The sequence below is a fragment of the Octopus bimaculoides genome, chromosome 7, assembly GCF_046866305.1.
Source record: "Octopus bimaculoides isolate indiv1 chromosome 7, ASM4686630v1, whole genome shotgun sequence".
Taxonomy (NCBI): domain Eukaryota; kingdom Metazoa; phylum Mollusca; class Cephalopoda; order Octopoda; family Octopodidae; genus Octopus; species Octopus bimaculoides.
In genome coordinates this window covers 12595294-12620782 of record NC_142934.1, presented here as the reverse complement: position 1 = coordinate 12620782, position 25489 = coordinate 12595294, and the positions used below count along the sequence as shown (strand labels likewise).

Sequence of the window (25489 nt, the reverse complement as noted above, 5' to 3'; positions counted from 1 at the left end):
TTTTCATGTTAGTATACCTATATATACTTTATAATATATTGTAACTGTCTGATGAACAGTTATGTTCATCTTTAAGTGAAATTCCCAGATATTGTTTTTCTATGCTTAACAAATTCAGTATTGAGTGCTCTTTGTATATAGAGCAGGATACATAAATCTTTAGTTAAATATATTCAATGAGAATATTAAATACTGAATTTATATTGAGTGCTCTATTGTATCAAAGTATTAATACTATTAAAGTATTTATGTATTTAATATATATATTTTATAATATATTATTATTAATATCAGGAAATCAATATTAGAAAATTCATCAGAAATATATCTACATGTGTAGAATAATTGTTGTATTAAAACTATATGTAAAAATATATGTAAATATGTATAAGTATAAATATATAATATAATAATAATAAATATGTCAGTTTAAAAATTTAACTATAAAATATTTAACTAAAGATTTATGCTAGTATACCTATATATATTTATGTTATAATAATATAATGCTACATATTTACTTCAGGCTGAAACAACCAACAGTGAAACTGATGCTAAGCTCTATGTCCCATGTGCTGAAAGGGGAGATAGTGGCAAATATACAGTTAATATCAGCAACCCATTAGGAACTGACACAGCTGACATTCAAGTCGTTGTCTTGGGTAAGATTAGAATAATAATGTTTAACTCTTTTTAGAACTTTGCAATAAGTAAGCAACAGTAAAGCAAAAAGAAGAAAAAAATTAAATGTATTCTACTCAACTTTTTCCTTATTCGTTTACATGTTGAATAAATAGTTAAAGAGCTGAGTTGTTTAAGACCAACTCTGGCACACATAGAAATATCTTCAGAATGTTAACTAAATAATCAAATTGGCAAATTATTGTGGTACAATTTCAAAATACACTGTAATATAAAGAATACGTTTGGTTAGAGTTTAGAAAACGAACAAAGTTTAATGAAGGCTTATATGAACAGTATAATTAATTAATGGATTTTTCTTCATTTAGATAAACCTGGAATTCCTGGAGAACCTATGGAAATCAAAGATGTCACAGCTGATTCTTGTAAATTGTCTTGGAATCCACCAGCAGATTTGGGTGGCGTTGATGTATCAGGTATGCATTATTATTATTGTTATTATTATTATTATTATTATTCAGTAGTTTTATTTTTATAACGTGCTTTCACTTCACTACCGAGCGCAGCTCTGTGCGCCTTGGGTATGTGCTGTGGTTTGCTGTGGTGCTCTTATGTTTACTGTATTGAAAGTGTTTTGCGTAGAATGTGTGCAGTACCCAGTAGTGCAATTTTCTGTATGTTATATATATTTGTAAGTCCTGCTATTTTTGTTATGTATTTGTCTGAATATTTTTTTATTATACCTAAGGCACCTACTATGATAGGAATTGTTTCTGTTTTTAGATTCCACATTCGAGTTATCTCTATTTCCAGGTCTTTGTATTTTGAAAGTTTTTCCATTTCTTTTAGAGAAACGTTGTCATCTGCTGGTATTGATACATCAATTAGAAAGCATTTTTTTTCTTCATGATCTTTGACAACTATATCTGGTCTATTTGCCTTAATTTCTCTATCTGTGTGTATTGGCATATCCCAGAGTATGGTTGCTTTCTCGTTTTCTGTGACCTTTTCTGGCGTGTGTTTATACCATCTTTTTTCTGTTGTTATTCCATAATGTTGGCATAGCTTCCAGTGTATATAGGTCCCAGCTCTGTCGTGTCTGTGAATATATTCCTTCTTAGCCAGGACTGGGCAGCCAGAGATAATATGATTTATTGTTTCTTGTCCATCTCCACATATTCTACAGTTACTTGTTATATTTCTTTTCATTATGTGTTTTTGGTAATTTCTGGTGGGGAGGCTTTGGTCTTGTGCAGCAATTAAAAATCCTTCAGTCTCTGCTTTGAGTCCTGAGCTTCTCAGCCATTGCTGGGATTTTTCTCTGTCTATTTCTTTCGCATTTAGTTTAGCCCAGTATTTACCATGTTGGGGCTTTTCTTGACATCGTTTTATCATGGTCCTTTGCTGTTCTAGTTTTAGTTTGGATTTCATTTGTTTTATAGCTTTTGTTGTTTCTTCTTCTTCTTCTTCGTATTTGTTAGGTAGATTGATTTCTTGTTTGTATTTGTCAGCTTCCTTAAATACTGAAAACAGTTTTTTGTTTTGCTCGTGTTTTGTGGCTATTTGTATTAGTTTCCCTTGCTTCTGGAGTAGGTATTTTTGCAGTCCTATGGTGGTTATTTTATAATAGTTTTCTAGCTGTATAAGACCCCTGCCACCTTCTGTGCGTTGTATATATAGCCTTTCCATGTCAGATTTTGGGTGGTGCATCCTATATCCTGTCATTATTTTTCTTGTTTTCCTGTCTATTTTACATAGTTCGTTTAGTGTCCAGTTAAGGATGTTGTAGCTGTAGCTTATAACTGGGACAGCTAAAGTGTTGATACCCATTATCTTGTTTTTAGCATTGAGCTCTGTTTTTAGTATTGATCTAACTCGTCTATAGTACTCTTTCTTTATTTTTTCTTTCATTTGTGTATGTTGTATCCTATCTAGTTCATTGAATCCTAAATACTTATATGGTTGGCTTTCGTCTAGTTCTCTTATTTCATTGGCTTTATCTAGTATTATATTGCTACTTTTAACTAATTTTCCTCTTTTCAGGGTTGCTTTGGCACATTTTTCTAATCCGAATTTCATTTCTATTTCCTTGGTAAAGCTGTGTACTGTCTGTAGTAGTGTTTCTAGCTCTTTGTCGTTTTTTGCATATAATTTTAGGTCATCCATATATAGAAGGTGGCTGACTGTTTTTCCATAGCATTTGTAACCGCATCCAGTTCTATTTAGCAATTCTGTTAAAGGTGTGAGTGCCAGGCAATTATTATTATTATTATTATTATTATTATTATTATTATTATTATTATTATTTAAGACGGTGAGCTGGCAGAAATGTTAGCACACCAGGCGAAATGCTTAGTAGTATTTTGTCTGTCTTTACATTCTGAGTTCAAGTTCCACTGAGGTTGACTTTGATTTCATTGTTTCAGGGGTGATAAATTAAGTACCAGTTGTGTACTGGGGTCGATCTAATAGACTGACCCTCTCCCCAAACATTTCGGGCCTTGTGCCTAGAGTAGAAAAGATTATTATTATTCTTAAGGCGACAAGCTAGCAGAATCATTAGCATGCTGAGCGAAATGCTTAGTGGTATTTCGTTTGTCGTTACATTCTGAGTTCAAATTTCACTAAGGTTGACTTTGCCTTTCATCCTTTTGGGGTCAAAGAATTAAGTACCAATCTAGGGTCAATGTGATTGACTTACCCTCTCCCCCAAAATTTCAGGCCTTGTGCCTACAGTAGAAAAGATTACTATTACTATTCTTCTTCTGAGATGGACTGGCAAAATTTATTGAGCATCAGAAAAAAAAACAAAAAAACCTTGTGGTAGTTGTTCTGGTTCCTTACGTTTTGAGTTCAAATTCCATCAAAGTTCATTTTGTCTTTCACCCCTCTTAAGTTGATAAAATAAAGTATCAACCAAGTAGAGGGGCTGGTGTAATTAATTAACTCTCTCTTCCTTAAAAATTTCTGGCCTTGTGCCTAAATTAGAAACATCACTCATAGTTTCAGTTAACTATAAAAAAATTTTTCTACCTCAAATCTCTCAAATTATTAAGAATATTTGCTGATCTCCTCTCTAAAATTTTTATTTCAGGTTACATTTTAGAGAAATGTGAAGAAGGCTCCAATTTCTGGGAAAAAGTTCCTGGTTTAATTGCAGGAACATCTCATACAGTCAAAGGGCTGAAAGATGGAAAATCTTATCAGTTCCGTGTAAAAGCTGAAAACATGTATGGTGTTAGTGAGCCTCTGGTCAGCAAAAAGGTTGTTGCAAAGAATCCATTTGGTAAGTTTATATTATTATTTTGTAAAATTATTTTAATTCTGAAATAAAAATAAGCTCAGAAAAGTAATTATTAATCATCATTATTATCATCATCATAATTATTTAGCATCTGCTTTTCATGCTGGCATGGGTTAGATGGTTTGACTGAAACCGGTAAGCTGGAGGGTTGCACTAAGTTCCAGTCTTATTTGGCATAGTTTCTATGACTTGATGCCCTTCCTAATGCTAACCACTCCAAGAGTGTAATGGGTGCTTTTTATGTGCCACTAGCATGGGTGCCAGTTACATGACACTTGCATCGGCCATGACTACAATTTCGCTTGGCTTAACAGGTCTTCTCAAACACAGTATATCGCCAAAGGTCTTGGTCATTTGTCATTGCCTCCGTGAGGCCCAATGTTCAAAGATCATGCTTCACCACCTCATCCCCTGTCTTCCTGGATCTACCTCTTTCACAGGTTTCTTCCACAATTAGAGATTGACACTTCTTTACACAGCTGCCCTCATCCATAAGCATCACGTGACCAAACCAGCACAATCATTTCCAATCATTTACTCTAAAAAAGAAAAGCATTGTTCATAACATCATGGTGTCATGGTAAAAATAGTGGATTCAGTGTATAAATATACATCTTGTATGAATATCATAATATTTAAGAATTATTATATTATACATTCGTATACCTGGTAGTATGGATATATTAATATAGAAAAATGTATGGGAAAAGATTATTCCGGGTGCTGTATCAGACAATTAATATATATATAAATGTGTGTGTGTGTGTGTGTATAAATTTATTCATGTAATCTTTAATATGAAAAAAAGTAATAATATGGTTTATTCTATGAAAATTCTAACATAACTCTTCTCTAATACAGATGCACCAGATGCCCCACATGGAGTCGAAATCACAAAATTCGATCGTTCCTCATGTTCCTTGAAATGGAAAGCACCTTCTTCAGATGGTGGAAATCCAATCAAAGGTGAAGAGACCTTACAAATATTAATCCTATTATTTATCAGATTTTGTGAGATTATGTATTGATTCTATTTATTTGGATTAATTCAGTTTACTGTAATTACTGTATTTGAAGGCATACAAATAACCCCCCTTTTTTGTGCCCCCCCCCCACCAATGTCTCTGAAAAATCACTTTGAGTCCTATATTTGAAGTTGGGCCTTCCCTAAGCTTTAGTGCCTTAAAAGCATTTTTCTGAATATGTGCTGCTGAAACTGGAGATCATCTAAAATACTCCTGTGTCTTTTATGCTCTCAACTATGGTAATTGCATTGTTTTATATTCACAGAAAACTTATAATACAATTGACAATCTAAATACAAGCATTTGGTTTAATGTCGTCATTTACATTTTCATTTTAGGTTACATTGTTGAGAAGAAAGAAAGGAAGGATAAAGATTGGGTTAAAGCTTGTGTCTTCCCAACCCCAGACACAAATTTCACTGTACTGAACTTAACTGAAGGTCAAGATGTTGAGTTCAGAGTTTCTGCTGTTAATGACGCAGGTCCAGGAAAACCCAGTAAAACAACACCACCTCACTTAGTTAGAGATCCAGTTTGTAAGTATCCTTTGTAAATGCTCAAAAAACAATTTTGGATAATTCAAATAAGCAATGTCATAGGTGACTAGGTCACAGTTCTGAGCAATGGAAAGTAATATGTTTATTTATTTCTAAATCTAAATTTATATTCATTTATAAATCTATATTTATTTATTTCTATATCTAAATTTATTTAAGTAATATATAATAAGACTGTAGTAATATTGCCAATATATTTTCATATGTCAATAAGAGCAACAAACGCATAAAAAAAAAAGTTTTATATTATTTATATTTTGAATGTATTTTATTTCAATTTTATAGTCCCAGCTGGCTCTCCAAGCTCTCCTAGTCTTGATAAAATCACTAAGGATTCTGTCACTTTGTCTTGGACACCACCTAAAAATGATGGCGGAAGTAAAATCATTGGTTATACAGTTGAAAAGAAAGGAAAGGATGGTAAATGGGTGCCATGTACTCGTGCTCCAGTAGATGGTACTAGCTTCACAGTAACTAAATTACCTGAAGGAGAAGAGATGCAGTTTAGAGTTATTGCTGAAAATGCAGCAGGTCCAGGAGAACCAAGTAAACCAACACAAGCAGTTGTGATTGAAGATCAACCAGGTACAAATAATATAAATGTTATAAATAATTAAATATTCTGATGGTTATCTCAATGATCTACGGATCATTTACGGATCTACTCAGCCACTTGCACATATAGTGGGATTTTTATAAAATATATTTTGATATAGACGCAGGTGTTAGTCATGTGGTTAAGGTGTCTGCTTTGGAGCCGTACAGTTCTAGATATAATTCTACTGTGTGATACCTTGGGCAAGTGTCTTTTACTGTGGACTCAGGTTCACAAATATCTCATGAACAAAATTTGGTAGTCAGCTGTGTGAAAGCCTAACATGTGTACACACACACACACACACACACACACACACACACACACACACACACACACATGTATATTTTATATGTATGTATGTATAAGTAGATGTGTGTGTGTATCTGAATGAATGCGACAGTGTTTGTATTTTTATACTAGTGTGAACTGATGTGCCAAACCATATCACTTTATGATGAAAGGATAAACCATGACCATTCAATAAAAAGAGATCAATAAACTATATATGAGACTGAAATAAATATTCAGATTGTTACGATCAATTAAAAATTGAGAGCACTGTTCATGAATGGCCACAATTCAATGATAGAAATAAATAAAAGATAAATAAAATAAATAAATAAATAAGGCGGTGAGCTGGCAGAAACGTTAGCATACCAGGCGAAATGCTTAGCGGTATTTCATCTGTCTTTAATGTTCTGAGTTCAAATTCCACCGAGATCGACTTCGCCTTTCATCCTTTTGGGGTTGATAAATTAAGTACCAGTAGTGTACTGGAGTATATAATGTAGTATATAATGTAAAAATATAGTGTAATCATTTGGACATCATCACTATGTTTCCAAATGTTGCTTCTCTTTGCATGGAATTTTTATTCCTCTAAAGTTCTTTAGGTATATAAAGTGAACCTAACTTTTTGGAGCTGGAAATTTTGGTCTGAAAAATTTTACTTACATGCTAGAAAATTTGACAATTAATGATTTTCAGATTGTTCTGAGATCAAATTAGTGTAATGTATTTTACTTCTTAATATATTATCTATATCAAAGTTTTAATTCCCAAAATTATCAGAAGTTTATATATGTTCTTAATTTTTAATTTCTTTTAGAAAAACCAACAATCGATCTATCAGGTATTAAAGACATAACTGTGAAAGCAGGACAAGATTTCAAACTGGCCATTCCATTTACTGGAGTTCCAAAACCAACTACAACATGGATGAGAGATGGTGAACCAGTCAAAGAAAACACTCGTACAGATATGAAGGTAAATTTTCTGGTTTAATATGCATTATATTCGAAATGGATTGCAATTTGCAGATTCATGCAGAACACAATTTGTTTCCTATAAATTTAATTAATTCTTTTTTTTTTTCATTGGGAGAAAATTATACCTAAAACTACTTCTATATATTTTAGACAACCAAAAATTCTGCTGAATTAGAAACAGTAAAGGCCACAAGAAATGATGCAGGTCGATATACTTTGAATTTGAAGAACGCATCAGGTTCTGATTCCGTCAGTGTGAAAGTCAATGTACTTGGTAAGTCACTATTAAAATGAACTCTTAATCAACTACTCATGCTAAAAGTATGTTTGAAGCATTCATCATCATTATCATCATTTTAAGAGCCCAATTTTTCCATGCTGGCCTTAGTCAAATGGAATTTGTTGGGCAGATTTTCTATGGTCAGATGCCATTCTAGTCTTTAACCCTCATCTATTTTCAAGCAGAGTAATATTCCCTCTTGGCCAGATATGACTTCGTAGAGGGTTGGAAACAAACATTCATTTCTAACCTACCATGCAATTTTGTGTCAAAGAAGCACAAATACATGCACGCACACACACACACACACACACGCACACACACACACACACACACACACTGTCAGATGTGATTTGATTTAAGATCTATTTATTAAAATGATTGACATAAAAGATACAACCACTTCATTAAATGAATTTTTTTTGATAATTTCTAGACCGACCTACAGCTCCAAATGGACCATTCATTGCCACTGATATTGATGGTGAATCCCTAATGCTTCAATGGCAACCACCAAAGGACGATGGCGGCAACCCTATTAACAACTATATTTTGGAGAAGAAAAAGACTGGTACAAACAGATGGACAAAATGTAGCAGCTTTATTAACGCTCCAAAGTTCACTGTTCGCAATCTTGAACCAGGCTGTGAATATGATTTCAGAGTCATGGCTGAAAACGACCAAGGTGTCAGTGATGCCCTGGAAACAGATGAAGCAGTCTTGGCTAAACTTCCTTATGGTAAGTTCATTAATTTAATTTAATTCCGTTTACAAGATTTGTCCTTTAGTGAAAGCATGCGGCTTAGTGATTAGGGCATTTGGCTCACGATTGTAAGGTCCTGAGTTCAATTCCTGATGACATGTTGTGTCCTTGAGCAAGACACTTTATTTCATGTTGTTCCAGTCCACTAAGCTGGCAAAACTTAGTAGTACCTGTATTTCAAAGGGCCGGCCTTATCACATTCTTGCTGAATCTCCCTGAGAACTATGTTAAAGATACACATGTCTGTGGAGTACTCAACCACTTGCACATAAATCTCACAAGCAGGCTGTTCCACTGATTGGGTCAACTGGAACCCCTCTCATCATTAGCAACAGAGTGCCAGTTTTCCCTTTATGAAGGCAGAGAAATTTATAATGAAATTGTCTTTCTCCTATTCCAGGATCAATCATTTTGGTTAGTGTATTATTAAGATTGGGAGGTGGGGTTTAAGGGGTCATACGATTTGTAGGGTTAAGTTTTTAGGTAGTAGTTATATAATTATATTGATTGTTGTTTGTTTAGGTGTGCGCAGGGAGTTATTAACTTTTATTATTTGTGTAGGACAAAATAATATAAAAAAATTAATTACTTATTCTACTATTGGGCATATGGAAGTTATGTTGGTGGGAATGGTTAGAGGTTTGGTGGGAATGGTTAGAGGTTTGGTGGGAATGATTAGGTTTGTTATAAGTAGTGTTTATCAGGATTGTTTTGTGTAGGGAATTTAATTCATTTTCAATTTTTATATTTGTCTTTCCATGCTATCAAGGATTAGAATGATATATTATTGAGACATTGCCTAACAACTAAATGCTTTTCCTGTCACTAACCCTTATCTGTTTTTCAGGTAAGGAATAATATGTCGTTAGAGACACAAATCTGGTTTCTGCTTTAAAAATACTGAAAATATAATTTAACTTTTTCAGATCCTCCAAGCACTCCCGGAGTTCCAAAATGTGTTTCAACAACTGAAGATTCCATTACATTGCAGTGGAATCCACCAAAGAAAGATGGTGGTAGTCCTCTCTTTGGCTACATTATTGAAAAGAGGGAGAAGGGTGACACCAAATGGACAAAGTAATTGTGCTTTCACATTTTTACATTATTATTCAAACAATAAAAAAGTCTACTGTAGAATGAGAAGCTCTCTAACTATCGAACTTTAGATCTAGTTTTGAATTCATTTTGGATCCACTAATTATTTTCTATCTATAAGGAATGTTTAATTAATGTACCTTGAGTTATGACATGCAGATGATATCTAAAAAGAATGAAAAATTGCTATACATGGTTACCCTGACTAGAAATTTTAAGAAATTCATAAGTACACAAAAACAAAACAAAAAAACTTAAATGTCTATTCAATGCCTCTTTTTCCTTATTCCTTATATTTAAGTTTGAAGTTCTAATCCTGCCAAATATTATGAAAAAAAAATTATTATCTTTTTTGTATTAACTGTCCACTAGGAAACACTACATGCTTAAAAAATCTGTCATTCAATAAATCTTTTTCTTATTTTTACTATTTTGTCTTCAAAGTTAATTTTCTTTATACTGAGTATGTTGCTAAATAATTTCATTTTTTTCCCCCTAATTCTAGAGCTAATCATAGTGAGATTCCTGAAGAAGAATTCACTGTTCGTGGTTTGACTGAAGGAAAAGACTATGAATTTCGAGTGTGTGCAGTTAATGCTGCTGGACCAGGTCAATTTAGTGAATGCTCAGAAGCTATCAAAGCACGTCCTCCACCAGGTAATTCTCTACAGATTTTTGGACATTATCATCATCACCATCATCGTTTAACATCCACTTTCCATGCTAGCATGGGTTGGACGATTTGACTGAGGACTGGCGAACCAGATGGCTACCCCAGGATCCAATCTGATTTGGCAGAGTTTCTACGGCTGGATGCCCTTCCTAATGCCAACCACTCTGAGAGTATAGTGAGTGCTTTTACATGCCACCGGCATGCAGGCCAGTCAGGCGGTACTGGCAACAGCCATGCTTAAATGGTGTTTTTTACGTGCCACCTGCACAGGAGCCAGTCCAGCAGCACTGGCAATGACTTTGCTCAAATGATTTTCTACCGTGCCATCACAGCACAAGTGCTAGAAGGCAACGCTGGTAATGATTACGCTCAAATGGTGCTATTTACGTGCCACTAGCACGGAAGCCAGACAGCTACTCTGGCAATGAACACGCTTGGACAGTGCTGTTAGTGCTCCACTGGCACAGGTGCCAGTCATAGAATATGGTTCGATTTCGATTTCACTTGCCCCTTAAATTCTTTAAGCTGAGCCAACCAGCAGGAGATCTAAGCATAAACCAAGATTGAGATGTTTGTATAATATCTATGGTCTCAGATGGTCACACATGGGGATCCAGTTGATAGGTCCCTATGGAGGAGGCGCTTGGAGACTCAAACTCCACAACTTTCCTGGGAATGCTTAGCAGGGAAGATGAATGGATTGATAGAATTATAATTTCAATAATTTTTTAATAATTCATATTCATAGTTTTAATAATCTCTTTTAATAAACTTTATATTTATAATCTAAATTATTTTTATAGTGGCTCCCAAGATCAACTTTGATTATCTGACCAGAGATGTCACAGCCATTTTGGGAGAAGAATTTAAAATCGTTATTCCTTTCACTGGAAATCCAATTCCAGACTCAACATGGAAACTGGTAAGCCTATTTACACCATTCCATCTTTAATAACATTCAAAAATACAATCAAAACAATTAATTTGGTTCTGAAATCAGACATTTTTTTTTTTTAACAAATCATTTTAAAATGCAATTTTTAATTAATATCATTTATAGAGTCAGTTTATGAATTAGGATATTAAAAAAAGTATTTAAATGATTGGAGCATTTCAAAAATATAATCATATATTTTATATGTAATAATGTTTAAAAAATCACAGTCTATAAATAATGGGCTAAACAAACCATTTTGGATAGAAGAAATCAAAAATGTCTGTTCATATCCAATGAGCAGCCTTCAAGTTTTTCTATCCAAAAGGATTTTGTTACCCAGTATTTACATGTTATTATTTGTAGCTTTATCTACTTTGAGTTTCATCATCAAAATAACAAATTATTTCACATTCTCTCTAAGTTTCAACATTTTTATGACATAAATAAAAGATTATATTCATATGATTTCATTTAATATTAAAATATACATGAAAATATTTGTTTTAAAATAAACAAGAAAAATAATGTCTACTGAAATTATACCTTGATAAGCTATAAAACTAATTATGGCTAAATATTCATAATTAGCTATATATAAGAATGTTTATCTTTTTAAACAAACTTTAGAAATAATACTATTTTGTTGTTTTATTAAGGGAAAAGCTTCAGTAGCTGATGATCCTCGAGTGAAGATAAACTCCAGTCCTGATCAAATTGTTATGGTTAATAGGAAAGCAGAAATGACAGATGCTGGAAAATACAACATCACTCTGTCAAATGAGAAAGGATTTGATACAGTTAGTGTAAATGTCACTATTGTTGGTAAGTTATGAAGTATTAAATTTTAAATATATATACACAGTATTCTATTGTACTATCTTGCAAAAGTTATGTTTACAATGCCAAGCATATTAAAGATGCAGGCTTCATTTCTTTCCTGTTTTTGCAAGTCTTCTACATTCAAAGCTCATACTGAGATCTTACTACCATACAGCATCTCAGTTCTAACACAAGTGTCACATAATCTGTTCTTGTTGCCAGTTGTAGCGATAGCCCCTTGAAATTTTTCTAGCCTGTTCTCACCTTGGCTACTATACTTTCTGAACAGCCACCTCCCCACCTAATTACATCTCATAAGTAACAGAAGCTAATGACTACATCTCATGAATCAGCCGGCCATTTAAGAGTACCTATTCCTGGTGTCTTCATATTACATAGTGCCCTAGTACTTCTGTTACATGCAAAGCTTATCTTCTCTGTTAGCCTGCATGAAACTACTCTACACCTCTCGTGTGGTCCATAGCTTACTTTGGGTACAGCACATGGAGTTTATATTTATTCCGTTAAAAATATATACCCACATTCAAAAATGAATGAAATCCTCTTTTTTTAAAACATATATGAATTCATCATCATTTATACACAATGAAGGAATCAATCTTTATTGCACAGAAAATCTGCTTTGCATAGAAATATAATGCCAATAGGTATTTAATATCAAGTTCTTTGAATTAGTATGTTTAATCAATATTCAGTTGAAGTATCAGAGATAATGTTTGCAAGTTTCAATCATATCTGAGATTAAAAAAAAATTTTGCTTGTTTTACTTTGGAATTATCATGTATTTTTCTTTGTTTTCCTAGACAAACCTTCTAAACCAGAAGCTCCACTGGAAGTTTCAGAGATTACCCCAGATTCTTGTTGTCTCACATGGAATCCACCAAAGGTATGCAAATTTACAGAATTTCTACAAATTAAAACAGAAATAAATAAATAATAAATTTTAGTATTTTGAGAATTAATTAGATATTTCCATTGTTGAGAATTAATTAAATATTCTCATCGTTTAATCATCCAAGATAAAATATGTATCATAATAAAGTTGTAGAGGGACTATATTGATAACATGGATGATATTTTAAGGTATTCTATGGAGCCCCTCTACAGCAAAAATCTGTTCTGCTTTGGCCCTTTCTCTAATACTTTAATCCCTCATCTCCTGTCATAAAACCACCTCTTTTGAGGTTTGCAGTCTTGTAAGCTGCATGGCAACCTCATGAGTGCTGGTGGCATGGAAAGAACACTCAGTGCATGGGTGGTGTTAAGTTGGGCATCCATTTGTAGAAACCATGCCAAAGGAGACACTGAAACATGATGCAGTCCTAATGCCCATCAAATGCTACCAAACCATATAACCCATGCCAGCAGGGATACATCATAGACTGGACATAAAATCATGGACTGCTATGCACAAGTTATTGTTGTTTCAATCATTAATAATTTTATTGGTGTCTTCAACCACTGCACTTACCTTAAAGTGTCTTTCTCCTAGAAATAGTAGTTAAATCTTCCTCAAATCATATTCATTTGTCTTAAGAATGGAAATGGAAATGGTACCCTGCACCTGAAATAAGATGAGATGGTCATGGATAGAATTTCTGTTAAGAGACATCATTATGATTCTTTCTAACATTTTGCAACCTGGGTAGGAAAGCCAAGCAGAACTTGCACCAAGTGTAATTAGAACCCAAAGCCATTAAATTTGAAAAACCGACTTAACTTTATTAATTTACATAACTCAAACAACATGACAAAAATGTCAGATACACTAACATAATCAAGGGAAATAATAGAGCCAAAAACTATCTGAGTAATCTTCCTTTATATTTTAAATTTTCATGTTTCTTGGTCCAAAGTAATATCGAAGCATATTTTTTAATCAAAAGAAATAAGTTGAAATTTTCATACCCTTTTGAAACATATCATCGACATAATTTAGATAGAATGGCTTCGACAGAGTATCACGAACATATCATTAAGAACTAAATAATACTGTATAGTAACTGCTTTGCAGTTCTTGTAAGCATTTATTTTGAGAAATTCCAAAGAGAAATATCTTATTTCAAAATAAGAAAATCTGAAATTGGTTTGCTAGGATATTTCAAAGAATGGAAATGAAGACAGAATAACACTTGTATGTTGTGAATATGGTACAAAGTAAAAATTATTAAAATTATTAAATTATTAACTTGAATATATTTTAGGATAATGGAGGCAGCATAATTTCAAATTATGTTGTTGAAAAGATGGATGTTGCAAAAGGCAAGTGGGAACCATGCAGTCGATTTGTGCGTGGTACAACATATGAAGTGATGGGTCTAACAGAGGGACACAGTTACAAATTCCGTGTATCTGCTGAAAATGAATATGGTGTAGGAGAGCCGCTTGAGTCAGCAATGCCCATTGTAGCAGCTCATCAATACAGTAAGTATCTTTGTATATGTTTGATTAATTTTTAATATGAAAATAAAGTTCTTAATTGGCGACTAACCTAGTAGGATAACTTGCTGGGGCTGCCTGCTGGAGCCCAGCAGCGGGTATTTAAAGGGAAATTTGACAAGACAGTTAGTCGCCCACTGACACTCGTTGACGCTACATTGAAGGGGCCAGGGAACAGAAAAAGGAAGGAGAAAGACACCTCCAAAAGGAAGGGTCCCACCACGTCAAAACGGTAGAGGAGTAGGGGCCGAAACCGGATGTGGTTCCTCTTGATGATGTCTTGAGCTAACTGAATCCTATAAAGGAGCTGTTGTGGTAGCAGACCATGAAACATGGTAATGTTGTAAGCATGTTGGCTTGTTTCAGGAGATTCCAGGGAACCTTATGTTGGGTAATCAATTGATGTTTTTCAGTTTCTTCCTTCCTCTTTTCCTTCTTTTTTTCCATTTAACTTTCTTTTTTCTCTCATATTAATAATTACTTTGGTTTTGGATTAGTATTTTAAAGTGGTTTTTTGTATTATAGATGTATTACATATAAATTCAAATCTTAATTCTTTTATGTAAATTAATTTTCGCTGTACAATAATTCTGAATGAGAAAATTATGGGATTTAAAATGATTCACATATAATAAAATTCTTTTTTCTTTTTTCTCTCTTCCTTTCAATAATTAGCCACTCCTCAAGCCCCAGCTACTCCAGAAATCATGGATGTCGATGAGAAGTCGGTTAGTCTGGCTTGGTCACGTCCTAAAGATGATGGAGGAAAGAAGGTGCAAGGATACATTGTAGAATACAAGGAAGCTGGAACAAACAAATGGAAACCAGCAACAGATTTTGCTGTCAAAGACACAATGTACACAGGTAAGCACTAATTGTTTTGTTTCCATATTCTCTTCCACTAAGCATCTAAATCAGTAAATACCTGCTATTGGTGAATACATACATACATACATACATATATAGATAAACCTACTTGGAAATGGATGCGTGGTATTCAATCAAATAATAATATAAACAATTAATATATACATTAATCTTCAATTAATGTTGTCGTTGTCGTCGTTTAACGTCCGCTTTCCATGCTAGCATGGGTTGGATGATTTGACTGAGGACTGGTGAAACCAGATGGCTACACCAGGCTCCAATCTGATTTGGCAGAGTTTCTACAGCTGGATGCCCTTCCTAACGCCAACCACTCAGAGAGTGTAGTGGGTGCTTTTACGTGTCACCCGCACGAAGGCCAGTCAGGCGGTACTGGCAACTAATCGAAGTGTACAGTAATATACATCCATTACGGCTGATCTTACCAATTGGTTTCACACTAGGGGTTCAATGGAGTGCTAGGTAACAGTCCGATTATGTAACCCTGCACTCTTCAGAAGTAGCTGTCATAGAATGAAATATGGCAACTGCATTTTTTTCTGAGTTATGTATCCTTAGATGACTTACAAACATGTGCACGCATGCATGCACACACACACAGACACATACACACACACTCATACATATATATGTATGTGTGTATGTTTGTTCATATATGAAATTATATATAAAAAGACAATTTGACATTAAGCTGAAGAATAGCTAAATACTTTTTAATAGAGTGCATGTTTATGTATTTAAGAATAATATAGTAATTCCGTATTTTAAAGAAATTTATAATGTATCAAGAATTCACTACTAAGTATTAAAATCTATGTAGAATGGATTAAAATGCTTACATTGTTTCTTTTCACATTATTAATGTTTCAGCATGCTACGCATAACACTTTTTAATTATTACAATATACAATAGTACTTTATTTTGTTATGTTATATAATATACTACAGTTGAAAAGTTCAACAAAATGTGTAAGGGGAAACTTTCCCGAAAGATTGTAGGGTTATTAGAAAAACTTATATGAGGAGATACAATATCTTTTGCTCTTTATTTTTATTTATTGACATCACTTTATATATGTTGCAAACGTCTTTCCTACATTGCTCAAATGGGTTTCCCAAAGGTTTTCATCAAACATTTTTGTTTTACTTTTGTCATTTCACATTAAAAACATTAAATTTAATTATATTTTTTTTTTAGTTGATGGACTGAAGAAAGACTGTGAATATGAGTTCAGGGTCAGAGCAAAGAACATTGCTGGTGTCGGTGAGCCAAGTAACAGCACAGGAACAGTTATGTGCAAACCTAAATACAGTGAGTACTGAGACGTTTCTATTTGAATTACTGTAAGTACATAGGCTAATAGATTGAGCACATAGACAAATATAGTGAGTACAGAGACCAATACAGTGAGTGCATAGGTAAATAGAGTGAGTTCATAGGCAAATATAGTGAGGGCATGGGCAAATATAGTGAGGGCATGGGCAAATATAGTGAGTACATAGACAAATATAGTGAGTACATGGGCAAATATAGTGAGTACATGGGCAAATACAGTGAGTACATAGACAAATATAGTGAGGACATAGGTAAATATAATGAGTACATGGGCAAATAGAGTACATAGGCAAATATAATGACTACATAGACTAATATAGTGAGTATACAGACAAATAGAATGGGTACATAAATGAACATATAGAAATACAGTGAGTACATAGACAATATAGAGAGTACATAAACAAGTACAGTGAGTACATACTAATACAGTGAAGTCTTGGGACAAATACAGTGTGTACATACAGAAATATAGTGAGTTTATGGACATCTGTATCTTAACATAAATCTTTGATTGAAAATATTATTAAGAACTTTATATATCTATTTAAATCCATTTATTACACATTTTTCAATATGCTTTTGAATTTCTATTACAGCCAAGCCTTCATCTTGTACTAAACCTTATGCAACAAATGTGGGCCAAAGCTTTGTTGAACTTAAATGGGACAAACCCAGACAAGACGGTGGAAGCAAGATTACTGGTGAGTGAAAATATGGATCAACTTTATAGCACAAAAATAACTTTTCCAGAAAATTCCTTTATGTGTGTGTATGTGTGTATGTGTGTGCATGCTCATATGTGAGTGTGTGTGTGCATGTATGTATGTGTACATGTTCTTATGTGTGCGACCGCATGTGCATTATTGGCAAGTTTCTTTCTCTGACTTCCCTTCTTTGGACTTTTTCTATATTTCTGATGAAGAGTTCCGCTTGAAACATGAAATCCTCTTTCTTTTCTTTCCTTTCCTGAGCGTCCAGTAACATTGTACTTATTCCACGTCCCCGCGTTGTTGTTTTTTCTTGCTTGTTCCTGGCTTTAGAAAAAAAATAAGCACTGGGATTGATTCCTTTGACCAAAACCTTTCAAAGCTCCAGCATAGCCCCATGAAACAAGTAAACGTTAAAAAAATTAAAAGATAACCACATTGATTCATTGATCCATGTTTATACAGATTGTGATGCTGTATTTATATACTATTCCAGGTTACATCATTGAAAGGAAAGATCCGCATAGCAACCAATGGATCAAAGCTAATGACTACCCAGTAATTGATACCAGTTACACAGTATCAAATCTACCTGAAAATTCTGAACATGAATTCCGAGTGTGTGCTGTGAATGCAGGTGGAGTAGGGGAACCAAGTCCTCCCAGTGGACCAATAAAAGTCAAAGAAAAGATTGGTACGTCTAATACCCTTCTATGAACTCAGTCTGGAATTTAATTCAAACGTCCCTTATTTTTTTTTGTTCTCTGTTAGGTTCACTGATATAATGGCAAATGATTAATGTGTTATCTGCTTATTTACAGTTGGATGTATTCCTGAATTTACCAAGAAACTGATGAATACTACTGCTCCACAAGGTGGCACAGCTACCTTCCAAGTTGAAGTCTATGGCAAACCTGATCCTGAAATTCGCTGGTATATATTTCACTATTGAATTAATTGAATAATAATAATAATAATAATAATAATAATAATAATAATAATAATAATCCTTTCTACCAAAGGCACAAGGCCTGAAATTTGTTGGGAAAGGGAATAGTAAATAATGTAAATAATCCCTCATCTCTTAAATATAGAACTGTATGTAAATCTGTTTCAACATTGTGATGAATAAAAATATATTACTCTGAAATATGTATTATTTTATATTTTTGTATACTATTTTTCTTTAAAATCTAGGCTGAAGAACGGTTTAGAGTTTGGTAGCAGCAGCAGAGCTTCGGTTAAACGAGATGGAGATCGTTATACCCTTACTTTAAGTGATGTCAATCCTTCAGATGCTGGAGACATCACTTGTGAGATTAGTAATCCAAGTGGATTTACTACAACATCTTGTAACTTCGTTGTTAAATGTAAGTAAAAAATCACCCATAATAAATAATTGAATACCCTTTAACATAAACCCTTTAACATAAACCCTTTAACATAAACCCTTTAATAACATCATCATTGTCATCATCATCATCATCATTTAGCATCCGTTATCCATGCTGGCATGAGTTGGATGGTTTGAGCAGGGCACAGAAAAACCACCCAGTATTTTCTCTAAAGTGGTCAGCTTTGGGAAAGGCATCCAGTCATAGAAACCAAACCAAAGTAAAAGCCTCTTTGGTCATGAATAACGAGACCTGCATTGCACCTAGAAAGTTCCCCTCTGAGGCACAAGTCTGGGCAAGATTATTTATGGAAGACCATCAGTCACCCATGCATACCAGCTTCCCTGCTCCACAAGTCTGGGCAAGGTTGTTTATGGAAGACCAGCAGTCACCCATGCATACCAGCCTCCCCTCTCCACACCAGCGATGTTATCCAAGAGAAAGGCAAAGGCCGATACAGCTTGGTACTAATGACATCACAACTCATTTCTACAGCAGAGTTAACTGGAGCAACAGGAAATAAAGTGTCTTGCTTAAGAACACAACATGCAACCCAGTCCAGGAATTGAACTCACTACCTCATGATTGAGAGCCCAATGCTCTAACCACTGAGTCATGTGCCTTCTATTCCAAAATAGACACTAGAATATGATGTGGTCCCAAGACCCATCGGATTCTATCAAATAATCCAACTCATGCAAACATGAAAAATAGATGTTAAATGATGATGATATATTCTATCTACTGTATTAAATGGGAATTTAGTCTGATGAACTGTTTATATTTCTTTCTTTACTGCCCACAAGGGGCTACACACAGAGGGGACAAACAGGGACAGACAAACGGATTAAGTCGATTATATCGGCCCCAGTGCGTAACTGGTACTTATTTAATTGACTCCGAAAGGATGAAAGGCAAAGTCAACCTTGGCAGAATTTGAACTCAGAACGTAGCGGCAGACGAAATACCGCTAAGCATTTCGACCAGCACGCTAATGTTTCTGGCAGCTTTCCGCCTTTTATATTTCTATGTTTTTATATAAGCTGTCACAAACTGTCTGTAATATTCCATTTTAAAATATTTAGAATTACCGATGTAATTTAGACATGTTTTAATGTATAATTTTTTTTTTTGATATTTTTTTTAGCTCCTCCATCATTTGGTAAAACCATTGAAGACCAAGTTTGTGAAATTGGAGAACAATTCAAATTGAAAGTTCCTTTCAGTGGAACAGGACCATTTGATTTTAAATTAAAGAAAGATGGTAAAGAAATTCCTGAAGGTGATCGTGTAAGAATATCTGTCTTTGATGACTATGCCGTCGTTGTTTTGAAAGGTAAGTAAAATGCTTCACATACATACAGAGACACATCCATACATCCATCCATCCATAGACACGCACACACACACACACACGCATTCATATGTGATTTCAATATAATTCAAAACCAAAAGCCAACCAAATCTTAGACCAATTCAACAAACGCATCCAAAAATAATTCATAAATTAAAAACCAATCTATTACAGAAGACAGAAAAATGAGGTTCATTAGTGAAATATCTAACAATTAATTTTCAGATAATGGAAAAGATGATTCTGGAAAATACACCTTGGATCTTGGAAATGAAAGTGGACATGCTTCTTCTTCTTTCAACTTCAAAGTTGTTAGTAAGTATTAAAACTTTTATATGTTTTACTTAAAAACCTTTAAATTGGAAAACAAAGCCTGACGATTGAAAACAACGAAACTTTTTAGACAAACTGGCACAGGTGTGGCTGTGTGGTAAGAAGTTTGCTTCCCAACCTCATGGTTCAGAGTTCAGTCCCATTGTGTGTCGCCTTGGGCAAGAGTCTTTTTCTATAGCCTCGGGCCAACCAAAGCCTTGTGAGTGGATTTGGTATAGAGAAACTGAAAGAAGCCTATACATATATATATATGTAATATAGTGTTGCCTGACTGGCCCCTGTGCCGGTGGCATGTAAAAAACACCATCTGAGCACAGTCGTTGCCAGTGCCACCTGACTGGCTTTTGTGTTGGTGGCACGTAAAAAGCACCATTTGAGTATGGTCAATGCCAGTTTCCTCTGACAGGCCCCCATGCTGGTGGCATGTAAAAAGTACCATTTGAGCATGGTTGATGTCAGTACCGCCTGACCGGCCCTCATGTCGGTGTCATGTAAAAAGCACCCACTACACTCTCGGAGTGGTTGGCATTAGGAAGGGCATCTAGCTGTAGAAACTTTCCCAGATTAGATTGGCACTTGGTGCAGCTTTCTGGCTTGCCAGCCCTCAGTCATACCGTGCAACCCATGCCAATATGGAAAATGGACGTTAAACGACGATGACGATGATGATGATGATGATATATATGAATATATATATATATATATATATATATATATATATATATATATATATATATATATATATATATGCAAATGTTTATGTGTCTTTTTGTCTGTTTTGTTACCCACACCATTTCTTGACAAGTGATGTGTGTGTGTTTACATTCCCGTAACTTATTGCTTTAACAAAAGAGACTGCTAGAATAAGTACTAGACTTACAAAGAATAAGTCCTGGGGTTGATTTCTTTGACTAAAAGGCCCTTTAAGGTGATGCTCCAGCATGGCCACAGTCAAATGACTGAAACAAGTAAGAGAATAAAAGAATGAAAAGGAAAAGCCGTGGACGAAGAATGTTCATATCATATGTTCTAGAATAAAAAGCAGAAAACAATCCAACATAGAGTTTGAGGTTTTGGGAAATCTACCATGTTGTCCATTTATAAGTAACATTTAGTTATTTTTTCTTGTTTTATGTAGTTTAATTAGCTATGAACATGAACATTATTTCACTTCAAACTCACAATATTTTCATTTATTGCATTTTAGGTCCTCCCGCTGCACCAGAAGGACCTCTTGATGTCTCAGAAATTACTAAACATACATGCCATCTTTCTTGGAAACCACCCAAAGAAGATGGTGGAAGTCGTGTTAAACATTATGTAATTGAACGACAGGAAGTCGGTAAACCATACTGGATAACTGTGTCATCTGCATGCAAGGTAAGATTTTGTTCTAGAATTCTGTGTACAATTTAAATTTTAAAAATTAGTTGTGTCTTCAATTTTTCCAAAATCTTATTGGAAACATTCAAACGCTCTGTTGAAATAAGTGTTTTATAATTAGATTCTGTTCCCAGTGTTAACCATATTTTACAAAAGTTAAAAGAAATTTAATGAATATAGGCATGGTATTGCTGCATGGTTAAAAAGGTTATATTGGGACCATATGGTTTCAGGTTCAGTCCCACTGCTTGGTACCTTGAGCAAGTTCTTCTGCTATAGCTCCAGATCAACCAATGCCTTGTGAGTGAAATTGGTAGACACAAACTGAGTGAAAGCCTGTTATGTGTGTGGTGTGTGTGTGTATGTGTGTGTGTGTGTGTGTGTGTGTGTGTGTGTGTGTGAATGTATGAATGTTTTCATAAAAAACATTCATACATTCACAATTTAAAACAATGGTCAATTATGATCATAAATTAATAAATTGGATTGTAATTTTTTAAAGAGATTGAAGTTCCTTTAATCATTAGATTTTAAAATCTATTTCATGATTGCTGATAGCTTCAAAATAAATGATGTAAATTATTGAATAGATAATATAAAAATTATGTTTCTATTTTCCAGGATACTCACTTTGATGTCCAAGGTCTCTATGAGAACAGTGTTTATAATTTCCGAGTCTCTGCAGTGAATGATTATGGAACTGGGGACTTCATCACTACAGCAAGTCCAATTGTTGCTAAAATGCCTTTTGGTATGTAATGGTTTTAGAATGTTTATTTCACAAGTTTATAAGTCTTAGAATTTTGATGAAATTAATTGTCAAGAAACAGAGCAATGTACTACTTAGTTATAACGTGACTGTGTGGCAAGTAGCTTACTTACGAACCACATGGTTCCGGATTCAGTCCCACAGCATGGCAGCTTGGGCAAGTGTCAGGCCGACCAAACCCTTATATATATTTTTGAATAGAATTGATTTTCAATAGATTTAACCGATTTTAATCGATTTAAATTTTCTTTCTATTTGAAAATTGGTTATGAAACACTTGTAGTCGTTTTATTATCTTTATCTTATGATATTTACTTTGTATTATATTATACTTATTTATTGTGCTTTTACTTATTAATTTTTCTATATGTAACAGTGGATTTTCATCGATGAATTCATGAACCTTGGTTCTTTTCCCTAAAACTATATATATTGTTCATTTCAAGTGTTGGGCCTCATGGAGGCAATGACCAAGACCTTTGGCATTATGTTGTGCTTGAAAAGAAGACCCGTCAAGCTGAGCAAAATCACAGTCATGGCAGATACCGGTGTCATGCAAATGGCACCCATGCCGGTGGCACGTAAAAGCACCCATTACACACTCAGAGTGGTCGGCATTAGGAAGGGCATCCAGCTGTAGAAAACCATGCCAAATCAGACTGGAGCCTAGCGCAGCCTTCCAGCGTGCCATCCCAGTCAAACCATCCAACGCATGACAGCATGCACAATGGACGTTAAATGATGATGATAATCATCATATTAATATAAAATTAGGGACAGACTGATCATTTTCACAATTTCTAATCCTGAAATGAGATGTGATTCATGTTTTTTAGATGTGAAGTAAAATGTTCAGATAGAAAATTAATATAAAACTCAATGTGTTTCTCTTTTTCAGATGCCCCTGGTATTCCTGGAGTACCCGATGTAACAGAAGTAGGAGGTGATTTTGTCAGTCTTTCTTGGGATAAACCATCCACTGATGGTGGTGGTAAAATTCTGGGATACTGGATTGAGAAGAAAGAACATGGGTCAGAGAACTGGTCCCGTGTTAATTTGCAACCATGTATTCCTACCATGTTCAATATTCCCAACTTAATCGAGGACCGAAAATATGAATTCAGAGTGTTTGCAGAGAATGAAGCTGGAATGAGTAAGCCATCATTGGCATCCAAGGTAGTCAAAGTAAAGGATCCTAAAGGTAAGCTTGTTATAGATTTGCTATAGTTTATATAATGATGATGACGATAATAATAATAATAATAACAATGAACTTTTGAGCGGGATGGGCTACTCGACCTGAAGAAAATTCTAACTGGGCACCACCTGCGAGGTCATGCGCTGTTTATCTTGATATGAGATCATCATGTCGCGCACATATGGTTGTGATGCATGTGCCTAGTGTACCCTTATCAGACGGGTAGTCATGATGGGTATAATGGGCTTCGTATATTTTACCCCAGTGTCACTTTGATGGCATGCACTGCTCTCTCACTCAATAATAATAATAATAATAATAATAATAATAATAATAATAATAATAATAATAATAATGATAATAATAATAACACCGACTTGAACTTCTCATTTGTTTCTCTTGAGGTCTCTGGGTGAAACTTGGAGTCATCTTGCACAAATACAAAGCAAAAGACAAACATGATAATAATAATAATCATAATAATAATAATAATAATAATAATAATAATAATAATGATAATAATAATGATAATGATAATAATAATAACAATATGCCCTAATGCAGTATCAGGCAGTGGCTTTCATGGTTTCTCTTCTTAACTGATTGGAAGTGTTATCATGTACATTGTTTTGTCTTGGTATAAAAGATGGGAAAATACAGCAAATAAGATGTTCCAGATATGGTGACTGATGTGGGTACTTGTCTGGTTGCATCACTCCAAACAAGTTTCAGTAAATCGATTACTACAGCCTTATGGCTCATACAGGTCTTATGTATTTTGATGATTGTAGAAATATGTTTATATGGCAGAATAGAAGGCTGCTTAGATATAAAGAAAAATGCTAGTATAACAGTTAGCTGTTTAAATCAGGTCTAATTTTTTAATATGCTAATCACTTCTTTTAATAATATGGACACATTTAATAGTAAAAATGAATAAGCCCACCTTTGTTATTATTGTAGCTGCTGTTATTCCTGAATTTTCATCACATCTGAAGAAGATGGTTGGTGTAGAAGGCAAAAGTATCACATTTGAATGTTCTGTTCATGGTACCCCAAAACCAGAAATTACTTGGTTGGTATAATCGTTTTTTTTATTTGCTTTTGTGTGCCAACACTCATAAATATATAAATTATGCATTGACAACACATTCTATTAGTTAAAATCAGACTTTCTCAAGATAAAATAAATAAACCCACTCAGTTATATAATAATTAAAAACATATATAGATTGTTCATTAGTATATCACTCCTCAAATTATAAATGAAATGCCTATTAGTATGAAGAAATTGTAATGAATTCGTCTCTTATTTGTTAGATTAATGAAATGCTATATCAATAGTTGTCACCTGAAATCTTATGCATTTTCTTTAAATTTAGAAATTCTAATAACATCTTAATCATTTTCAAATTCTGCTTTGGAACTATTTCTTATTAAGTATATACTTCTCTTCTAAAAGAATGATAATTCTTTTTTAAAAGAGTGAAACAATTATTTCATCAATTTAAATGCAGAAGCCTTACAATTCTAATTACACTTAAATTTGATACCGTTTTAGATGGAAAAAAAAAAGGCGGGATATAAATTGTATCATCTTATCTTTTAAGCTTTGGTTAAGAATATTAGACTATCCTTAAATAAAATCAATACATCATAACTGGTATTCCATTGATTACAATGACAAGGGTTCCAGATCTGATCAA

General features: G+C 34.0%; 1 protein-coding gene across 1 annotated transcript in view; it reads left to right on the top strand.

The window, feature by feature from the left end:
* Positions 1-25489, top strand: part of LOC106869746 (twitchin) — a 238288-nt gene that overhangs the window by 152911 nt on the left and 59888 nt on the right. The window contains exons 47-73 of the mRNA XM_089354884.1: positions 527-662; positions 1011-1118; positions 3737-3928; positions 4808-4912; positions 5310-5507; positions 5814-6113; positions 7235-7392; positions 7545-7668; positions 8111-8413; positions 9364-9514; positions 10038-10189; positions 11009-11127; positions 11799-11964; positions 12786-12868; positions 14187-14406; positions 15097-15285; positions 16505-16618; positions 17242-17346; positions 17849-18046; positions 18174-18285; positions 18550-18722; positions 19894-20082; positions 20326-20415; positions 21641-21813; positions 22438-22567; positions 23484-23786; positions 24747-24858. Coding sequence (XP_089211010.1) covers positions 527-662; positions 1011-1118; positions 3737-3928; positions 4808-4912; positions 5310-5507; positions 5814-6113; positions 7235-7392; positions 7545-7668; positions 8111-8413; positions 9364-9514; positions 10038-10189; positions 11009-11127; positions 11799-11964; positions 12786-12868; positions 14187-14406; positions 15097-15285; positions 16505-16618; positions 17242-17346; positions 17849-18046; positions 18174-18285; positions 18550-18722; positions 19894-20082; positions 20326-20415; positions 21641-21813; positions 22438-22567; positions 23484-23786; positions 24747-24858 — 4403 coding nt within the window. The remainder of the gene's footprint in view (positions 1-526; positions 663-1010; positions 1119-3736; positions 3929-4807; positions 4913-5309; positions 5508-5813; positions 6114-7234; positions 7393-7544; positions 7669-8110; positions 8414-9363; positions 9515-10037; positions 10190-11008; positions 11128-11798; positions 11965-12785; positions 12869-14186; positions 14407-15096; positions 15286-16504; positions 16619-17241; positions 17347-17848; positions 18047-18173; positions 18286-18549; positions 18723-19893; positions 20083-20325; positions 20416-21640; positions 21814-22437; positions 22568-23483; positions 23787-24746; positions 24859-25489) is intronic.